The 9,771-nt window shown below is 37.3% G+C and overlaps 1 protein-coding gene and 1 long non-coding RNA gene across 9 annotated transcripts in view; one reads left to right on the forward strand and one right to left on the reverse strand.

The window, feature by feature from the left end:
• Positions 1 to 1,331: 1,331 nt before the first annotated feature.
• The window catches only part of LOC112141072 (troponin T, slow skeletal muscle), a 20,893-nt gene continuing 12,453 nt past the window's right edge, over positions 1,332 to 9,771 (reverse strand). For all 6 annotated transcript variants that reach the window (XM_024264114.2, XM_024264112.2, XM_036210985.1 and 3 more), the window contains 9 exons: positions 8,754 to 8,775; positions 8,623 to 8,683; positions 7,595 to 7,711; positions 7,438 to 7,515; positions 4,706 to 4,819; positions 4,526 to 4,635; positions 4,165 to 4,255; positions 1,614 to 1,654; positions 1,332 to 1,527 (listed from right to left, as the gene is read on the reverse strand). In XM_024264114.2, the coding sequence (XP_024119882.1) occupies positions 1,482 to 1,527; positions 1,614 to 1,654; positions 4,165 to 4,255; positions 4,526 to 4,635; positions 4,706 to 4,819; positions 7,438 to 7,515; positions 7,595 to 7,711; positions 8,623 to 8,683; positions 8,754 to 8,775 (680 nt within the window). In that variant the 3' untranslated portion in view covers positions 1,332 to 1,481. The remainder of the gene's footprint in view (positions 1,528 to 1,613; positions 1,655 to 4,164; positions 4,256 to 4,525; positions 4,636 to 4,705; positions 4,820 to 7,437; positions 7,516 to 7,594; positions 7,712 to 8,622; positions 8,684 to 8,753; positions 8,776 to 9,771) is intronic.
• Positions 5,913 to 9,771, forward strand: part of LOC112141073 — an 18,422-nt gene continuing 14,563 nt past the window's right edge. For 2 of the 3 annotated variants that reach the window (XR_002918319.2, XR_004947462.1), the window contains exons 1-2: positions 5,913 to 5,972; positions 7,473 to 7,530. This is a non-coding gene — a long non-coding RNA (uncharacterized LOC112141073). Of the gene's footprint in view, positions 5,973 to 7,472; positions 7,531 to 7,609; positions 7,772 to 9,771 lie in introns of all 3 variants that reach the window. The other variant, XR_004947463.1, reaches the window with a different exon arrangement.

Raw genomic sequence — 9,771 nt, forward strand, 5'->3', positions numbered from 1 at the left:
AATTGGACATTTATGACCTAGTCTGTAAATGGCACAATATACTGTATGTGGAACTCATGATTTTAAGCATATGTTTATTTTTATGAGGAGACATCATTGTCTAACTATAAGCAAAATTCTTCTTTTTTTTTTTTAGATTTTTCTCATGGACAATTATCAAAGAACAATATTTTAAATATGGCAGTTATTTTAAAAAGCTATTTCCATCTACCGTCACTAGATGTTTAAAATCATCATTAAAAGAACAGGAGTAAAATGACAGAACTATGACAGATTTCTAAACACTAAATAGGTAAGATGCTAACAAGGAACAACAAAAATAGCTTAAAGCTGACTCTTCTGATTGTCTATTTTTTTAGATATAAAATGTAGTGTAGGGACAAATGGTCAGATCAAAAGAGCTCTTTCCAAGTAGAATACAGTCCCCTCTCACAGCTCCTCTGATTCTGATCAGTCCAGCTGTGAACAAACTGGCCAAGATGAGGCTGATAAAGAAATGATAAATTTGAATACTTTGCATGTTTAACCCAAGCAGACAGAGTTTAAAATTAAGAGGGAATATTTGAGGACCGCAGCGCTTCACGTCTGGAATGAACTGCACCATTGGTTAACAAGGGCGCCGAATGGAAGCCCTGAGGTGTGAACCAGGCATAACTTTATTATTCTTAGCTGCGGTGTCACATTCTCTGGGCTCACCATCACTGGGGTGATGCAGGTGCCCTGTCTGTCTCACTTAGTGTATGTCTGAAGCGTTTTTTAGCGGATAAAAAGACTAAATGAGACAAAAACTGGCACCAGATGGTGAGAAATAGAAAGATGAAGCAATAAAGCGTCTTTTACTATGATAGATCAAAACGGTCAAATGCATGTGTCAGGTGCAGCTCCAGTCAGTGTGCGGCGGAGGGGAGGCACGGTCTGCTTCTACCTCACCCGATGATTTCTTATGTATTTGACCAGCAAAATCGGAAATTTGCCATTTTTTTTAAACCAAAGAAACTTTGAAAACCCATACAAAAAAATCAATAATCGAATAGACGTGTCTAAAAAATAATATTTGTATTTTTAATCATGAGAACGTGTGTTCATCCTGTTTAATTTATGTATCTTTAGACTCTATTTTGCCTCCCCTGACTGCCTGTCAGTGTGAGAATGAGATCCTGCTGGAACAGCTGTTCTTTTCTGCATGCATTCCTGTCTCAAACAGAGCTGGCTTTGGGGTATCCAGCTTCCAGAAAAACAACCTGCATTTTCTTACAAATGGTTCGCTCAGTCAGTGACCACAGGCAGTGAGCACAATCATCGCCATAAACAACATAAAAATAATCCAGACATTAGTGGATGAACGTTTTATTATAATTTATGTTCAAGTTGTCATCTTTACCCACTAAAATTGTCTGCAAACAGGACGCTAAGATCATGGAACAGAAAAGTTTCTTCTTCCTCAGGTATCCTTAATGCTTCCCACTTGAGTTTTGGTGCTTTTATTTCCAGCGACCGCCCACTTTTGCTTTGCCGTGGCCTTTTTTACTGAAGGGAAAAGAAAGTGGAAAGTAAGTAAAGTTTCCTGACGAAGAAAAAACACGTCTATGAAAGCTGTGAGAACAGCCACTCACAATTTTTGAGCATGCTGGATCCTGTTCAGTAACACAATGATCTGTAAAAAGCATGGAGAAAATCGTTCATGTTTTGTTCAATTTGTAAAATTCTGCATGAATATGGATAAAAGTGACAAAGATTCAAGTTTTGTTTTGTTTTTTTGTTGTTCATTTTATTCAAACAGTAAAAACAGATGGCAAAAAGTATTTGTCCATCACTAATTCTGCAAGTTGTCTCACTTTAAAAGAGGAGTTTGGTCTGTAATGTTCATTAGACATCTTAACTGTGAGCGACAGAACGTAAATAAAGAAACCAGGAAATCCCACTGTTTGATTTTTATAGAATTAGTTTGTATAATGGAGCAGAAAATAAGGATTTAATTTGTGCAAACAAGTCAGAATTCAGTTCCTCAGAGACCAGTTTCTTCTTATGCAAGAAGCTCTTCAGTCATCCCCTGGTTACCTGTTTTCATTTCACCTGTTTGAACTGGTTATTTGTAGAAAAGACTCATGTCCAAACATTTAAACTGCCCGACTGTAACCTCTCCACCATGACCAAGACCTAAGAGCTCTCAAAGCCCCAAACAAGACTGGAATGAACCAAACTACAATAAACGATCCGCTTGGAGAGAAGACATCATCACGTCATTTTTTAGAAAACAGAAGAAATACAAGATCACTGACGTTTTTCCTCATCAAAAGATCACAGCTCTTGAGAAGATCTACATGGGCTAATGGACCAACATAGCAGTCACAGGAAACTTTGTACCTCTGTCATTACCAACCAGATTACATGAAAGAGCATTCAGGTGAACTTCAGTTATTGACCAAATCTACATTTTCTGTAGGTAGATTTTTTTTAAAATCAAACTATTTCATTTCGTAAATACTTTTTTTTTTAACATTCTGTCTCTTTCAGTTGAAGTGTATCAATGAAGAACATTAAACAAAAATCAAGTTTACACGGACATCTTAAAGCAGGGCTGTCAAACTCAATCGCACAAGGGGCCAGAATCCAAAACACATCTTAAGTCACGGGTCGAACAGGATAAATGTGGTAAACACAAAAAATAAGACTATTGGTTTAAAATGCTTAACTTAAATTCAATTATTTAAAATGATATATTTTTTAATTAAATGTGAAAAGCACAATTTTATTTTATGTTCAATTTTGGACTTCAATGAATGCAGAACGGAAGGAACCAAAGTGATGCGGACAGTTGTGTGCTGGGTTGTTTCTGACGGTGGGTTTTTGCATGAGCACCTCAGACGCAATCTGGACGACAAGAGAGAAGCATCGTGTGTTCATTGCTGTTGCCATTTTCTTCTGTTTTCAACAGGTTGGTGTGCCTAAAATTTGTTATATTTTCCTCTTGATTTGAGAAATGTCCTGTAAACATTATTTGAGTACTTTTGTGTAGAAAAGTTAAATGTAAAGAAACTTTACGAAGCAGAGCGGTAACTTGAAAGGCTCCTAGTTAAACCGCTGCTGTGTCGGCCAGTGATTTTGGCGCGTCTTTTCCCTGAGCACTGCCTAGCAGGCATCGCGTTTCTCTATGAGTGTGCCCTGTGTAAGACCTTGCAGGCAAAACGTTCAACACTGGTTTGAAATTATTTTATGCTGTTTTAGTTTATGATTAGTAAGTTTATTGAGTTCACATTATGAAAACATTATACTGAAGTTGATTTAAGGTGTCCAGACTGAACTTAAGCAACATGCTAAGATTACTTAATTCAGAAGGATATTTCTAAAATCGTAAATCAAAATGATGGAAAACTAAGGTCAAGCATTGGCTGAAAAGGTGTATTTGTGCATGTTTTGATGTGAAGAACAGAAAAGGTTACACTTGGGAAATTGAAAGATGTTATGCAATGTTGGATTGACAAACATTTATTGTTTTTAAGATTGAAGTTTTGAAAAAACTGAAAGAAAACTTTTCATATATGTAAAAGATTTATTTTGACTGACTGTCAATAAAGAGACGCAATCTGGACGACAAGAGAGAAGCATCGTGTGTTCATTGCTGTTGCCATTTTCTTCTGTTTTCAACAGAAAATCTATTTTGTTGCTTGAACGCCACGCCTGGTGTCGGTAACATAAACATTTATTGAACACTATAAAACGACATTTTTAAAACTTAGAATTTGTAATTTTTTTTTACATAAATATGACTACATATATAGCATTACCTGTGATAATGCTAGTGTGAATGCTGTAAGCTGAATTTGGCCGCTAAAGAGTCTGGTGCTGATAGTTGAAGATGCTGAAGCTGATAGACAAAAATGCTGAAGCTGATAGCCTGCTAAAATATTAGCTAAATACCAATTAGCCTAAAATACTACCAAAAAACGCAGGTTAGACAAAATTTCATACCAAAAAATAAAACTAAAATATAAACAGTTTTAATTCAAAACAAGCACATTAAAAAATAGTTGAGTCCATAAACATCTGGTCACAATCTGGTCACAGTTCCTACTTAAAAAAAATCTCAAATGTTGATTATTTTTTAGCTTTGAATCTAAGCGGACACATCTGTCATCTTGACATTTGTTATTTTAATGAGCATACCTCATATTTCTGGTGTTTCATGTGCTCCATGTAGTCAAACTTTTCAGACTCCAGCTGGTAAATCCAGTTCCACATATCCTGAGCCCGTTTCCTTACAAACACACAATTAGTAGCAAATCATTTTTATTAATTCTTTTGATTTTTCCATCCAACTGGTTCAAATATTTTCGCTCACTGATACAGTTTTTTTCATTTGCTGTTATTTAGAAGTCATTTAATAAAACGGTTTCCAAATAATTATAAATATTTTAAGCTTTATCTTTCTAAAAACATGGTGCCTTAGCAGTAACGTTTAATGTTTTGAATATGAATGTTTACATAAGAATAAAAAAGCAAAAGAACTTTAGTGCATGTGACTTACTTCAGTGCATCCTCCCTCAGGTTTTCAATACCTAGAGGCTGCCGTCTTTCAACCAGAGTTTTCTTCTTGATTTCTCTGGCTGTCATGCGTTTGCCTTTCCTGGACTCAGCCTGGAACGGAGCACAGTCGGCTTTCACCCACTATTGTCTAGTCCTCACCGTTATCACAGCTGAGTCTGACCTTGGCAAGGAAGCCTCCAAAGTTTGCTCCCATGTTGGACAGCACTTTCTTCTTCTTGGCATCGTCGTCTGCCTTCTTCTTGGCCTCCTCCTCCTCCTTCCTCTGACGCTCTTCCTGTCATGTGAGAGCAGATATTGATGATGGAGAAGTTGTAAATATTTGTTTATCTTTAAATGAAAATGGTCCTTTTTGTAGCATTTTTCTCATAGCAGATAACCCATATAAAATAATTTATGATTTAAACTGCGTTTAGGATCATTTTTTTAATCAAAAACATAAAGAGATGAAAACCGGATGCTAGAAAATGTGCATTTCTTCATGTGGGTGTGCTTTGAAGAACAAAAGCTGTGCAAGACCTTAATATTTCCTTTATTATTTTAAATCTTCGGACAGATCAAAACTTCATAAACAGCATTTTTTGTCGGCTCCAGATTTACAACAATTTTATTTAACTTCATTTTCTGTGTGTATTTTTCTATCATCAGAAAAGCAGCACAAGGACATTTTAAGAATTAGTGCTGTGGATCATTGCTTTGGTGGCGATCCGATTCGATTCACGAATCAAGCTCAACGATTCACGAATCAAACCACGATTCTTACTTTTCAATATAATGTTGCTATGTGTATGTCTATTTACTGGATGGATGAAAATTTTAATTATTTGTATTTAATCATCATTTATACATTTATTTAGAACAGGAGATCAGAATGAACAAAACTAATAAAATAATACAAAGATTTAGAAATAAATTTTGTTTGTCATTTTAAACTTTTGTGTCAATCTTTTGGTTCAGCAGTAAAACAACATAAAAATGATAAAAATCACTGCCGTTTTGGATCATTTAACAGCAAAACCTGAAAATTTTCTCCACAGTTTTCTATTCTCAAAGTTCTTCCATATTTTACATTCTAAACATCACATATTGCTGCAGAGCCCGTATGAAAAAAGTATTTTTTTTCACTGCAGAATTGGCTGATTCACGTTACTTTCCTCTTTCAGCAGCGCGAGGCTGTTTCTTCAAAATAAACTGGAGTTTCGTTAATTGCATCAAATGTTGAAGAGTTACCATAACCAAAAGAATGTAAACACTGGAGGTAAAGCTCCGATTCTAAAGCTGATTAATTTTTTCAGAAGTTATGTCTGAGCAGAACTTCAGTCTCAGTTTTTGAACGGAAAAAAGCTCGCGCTAGTTTTACTTTGAAAACCGGAAGCTTTACCGTCACGAAGACATGTTTACTTCCGGTAGCAGTAGCGCGGCTCTTTCAGGTTTGTTTTAGTTTTTAATCTTAAAATCCTACATTAATCTGCATTTCAGAGCAAAAATACATCGTGTCCAGATGATATTTTGATCATATTTCATTATATTTTACTACTTTTCTAAAGATCGTGAATCAATGATCTTGTCAGGAGCAAATCACGAGTACCCGAGCACCCGGATACTTGTTACAGCCCTATTAAGAACACCCTTTTATCAGAGTAGGCCTTTAAATTCTGCAGCACTCCACCTATAGAGATGAATGGAAACCTTCTTAAAGCAGACTTCTCCCCCCCTTATAACATAACTGATGAAGTTAGGAAGGCTTAGCATGGCTGGGTACCAGCTGTCTGCAGGTGAAAAATGGGCAACCCTCCATGTGCCAAAGTCTTTAAACGCCAAATGTTTAACTGTTTAACCCTTTAACTCCGAGCTCCAGTGTTTATGTTCTTGGATTTATTGAAACTTTTCAACTGTTAACATTCCAGCAGATTCCGAAAGAGAAAAGTGGCTCGTGTCACTCAGAATCTACTGTAATTGACCATGTTAACGGTTGAAAAGATACAGTATGATAAAGATTTTGTGTCTAAACGTCTCCGGCGACGCCTCAGGTGTTACAGCATGTGTCAATGTCAAGGCCCTCTGGGTAATTATATCTGGTCCTCCAGATACTTTTATTTTGTTATTAATGGCCCAATGTTATCTTGACAAAATGTTGAAAGTTATTTAAGGTTTAAGTTGATTTATTCTGGAATAATATTCCTGCATTTTTATTATTCATAATTATGCTAAAAAGTTATGTTTTAAAAGTTTTAAAATGGCCATTCTGCTAGTTTTTTTGACTATTTTGGCATTTACTAAAATATGTTTAGGCTGGTTTGGAGTTTAGCTAATATTTCAGCTATAATCTATCTATTTTGACTAATTTAGGCTTTTTTTGTTTAAGTTTCTTATATTGGTTGTTTTAGAGTTAGGCTGATATTGACATGGTTGCAGTTTTTGCTATGTTTTCATTTTTTTAGGATATTTTGAAGATTAGCTCTTTTCTCAGCTACATGCTAGCTGTTTTGACTAACTAACCTTGACTTTAACTTTTTTTTTTTAGGCTAATTTGGCATTTAGCTAATATTTGAGCTGGCTATCAGCTTCAGCATTTTCAGCTATCAATTTCAGCTATCAGCACTAGCATCTTCAGCAGCCAAAATCAGCTTCCAGCATTCACACTAGTATTATTGCAAGTGATGCTATATATATAGTTCATAATTATGTTAAAAAGTTACGGTTTTAAAGTTTTAAACATGTAGTTTTGGAGTGTTCAATTAAAGTTTATCCTGTTCGGCCCGCGACCTAAGGTGTGTTGTGGATTTTGGCCTCTTGTACGATTGGGTTTGACACCCCTGTGTTCAAGGGTTAATCCTAAAATGGGCTTCAGGTTTCAATTTTCTTCAGAGTCGCATGAGTGAAGGTTTCTGTTACCGCAATCCTGTGCTGTCTGTCCTTTTCCTTCTCAGCTCTAACCCTCTGGATCTCAGCTCTCTCAGAGCGGCGGCGTTCCTGCACAAACATGAGGTATTTACATTTCAGCACCCAACTGTCACAGGAAGTTGCGGTATCTTAAATTAAAATGGCTCACAATTCTCTCCTTCAGGTAAATAAGCTCCTCCTCGTCCTTCTTTCTCTGCTCAAAATGTGCATCGATCAGAGTGTGGAGCTCCAGCATGTCCTTCTCCATGCGCTTCCGGTGGATGTCCTGTCACCAAAGTTTGAAAAAGACTGATGTCTTCTCTCCACGCACTTCTCAAAACAGCGGGTGAACGTAAAAGGAGAAATCAATTCATATGTACAGACTGTTTCACAGAAGTTGTGCAGCATAAGGATATCCTTATAATAGAGCAATGGAGAGGCCTCACACGCCTCACTCCATGATCTATGAGTGGCTCTGATACAGGTTCACTTCTTTTAGGGAACCCTTCTTTCTCAGTTTTCTCCAGATCCAACAGCTAATGAGAGATTTTCCAAGAAAAATCCGACCAACAAGCTGATATTTCATTACTTTGTACAGTTTGGTCAAATGTGTCTTTATCCAGATTAAAAAACATCCATTCAGATGGCAGACATTCATTGACAGTTGTTCAAATTCCTAATGCAGACTCTACCAGGGTTAGAGATCTGTCTCCCCCTTCTGGTCACCGGTGGGAGCCGTCTCTAGAGTATTAACACTACATCTCCCAGACGTTCAATGACAATCACCCACATGACACTTAAATGGTACGCAGAGCCTTGCTCAGTGCAAAGTATTGTTTATGCCACACTCTCCACATACCGAGCGTTATATCCTGACTGGTCTTCTTGTTTTCCTGCCCGTGACACATGCCTGATCTCTGACTGTTCTAGCATCGTCTCTGATATTGCTATGTCAGTGTCTGACCTCTGTCTGATCCTGCTTTATTTTAATGGACTTGGACCTGTGCTTCTATTATCCTGTCTGCGTGTGCTAAAAAACAGCTGTCTGCAGTTTTATGACTACCAGTGATTCATTTTTATTTCTTTTCATTTTTTAACTTTCCGTAGTGAAAGATGAAAAAAAATGTTTAGTAGCTCCAGAAAAGTCAAAGCAGATGGTAAAACGATCCTGTTTGATTGGATTAGATTTGGACTTACATCAAAATCCACCCTCTCTCCCTCAGGAATCTTTGGAGGTGCAAGTTGGGGCACCATAGGTCTGGGAAAAAACAAAACTTTAGGAAAAAAAATTTGAAAAGACCCTTTGTGCTGAACGGGGCGGAACATACTTGGGTTTAGGGCGCTCCTCCTCTGCAGAGAAAAACATCCAAAATTAGCCTTAGACTCAAGTGGAACACGAGTTAAATCCACTAAAAAGATTTCATTTAATTGATAGATTAGGGATAAAAAGGAAAGTGTGTGACTCGTCAAAAAATAAGTGCATTTCTGTATCTTTTCATACATGATAACCAGGGCTCCGTATTTGTTTGAATCCATCTCCTTTGACTTAATTTCATCTTCAAAGTTTAAATCAAATATTGTGAAAATATTTAAAACTGAAGAAAAAAGAATAAACTGAAATGCTTATTTCATAAATCAAACATTAGTAAAAACCATAGACTGTAAAAATTAATGGACTGAGCGAGCAATGAGGTCCCCCATTGGAAATGCATTACTTCCTCTCCTCGCGAAAGTCGGCCGCCGCTTTCACCGTCACTTCCTGAAACGGATACCGCCATTTGCAACCCATCTCCAGCGATTGGTCTGAGTCATAGCTGAGTCATGGAATCTACAGGAAGTACTGTCGCCAATAAGGAGTGAGTTTATTGCAACCGTCCGCCTCTTTCCACACCTCGACCACGAGACCGCGGATGTAAACAGCTTCTACTTTAATAACGCCGGCCCGAGCCGACGAGGCTAAAGTTGGCTTCCGATTTTTTCGAACAGGACGAAGAATACAGTGGAACGCTCTTGCTGTGAATCGGAAGCCAACTTCAGCATCGGCGGCTTGAGAGAATTGTACAAGTCATTGCTGAAGCCTTTAAGGGAGAACCATCCCAACATTTGATTCTGTCAGGGGTCCTTTTGGATTTACTTACATTTATTCATTTTTGTCGACATAAAAGGAGCATTTGGGTGACTCGTGCGCTGCAGCTTGTCTCTTCACATGCGCGGCCAGGTTACAGTCTGATCAGATGTACGTGAGAAGCGCGTTCGGTGGTATTTAAAATAAATAACCATCCTAACAAGTGAACAGCTGGATCTTTTTTCTGTTTGAAAATACGATCAGGTCCTTTCAAGTTTGTC

The sequence above is a fragment of the Oryzias melastigma genome, unplaced genomic scaffold (assembly GCF_002922805.2).
Source record: "Oryzias melastigma strain HK-1 unplaced genomic scaffold, ASM292280v2 sc00348, whole genome shotgun sequence".
Taxonomy (NCBI): Eukaryota; Metazoa; Chordata; class Actinopteri; order Beloniformes; family Adrianichthyidae; genus Oryzias; species Oryzias melastigma.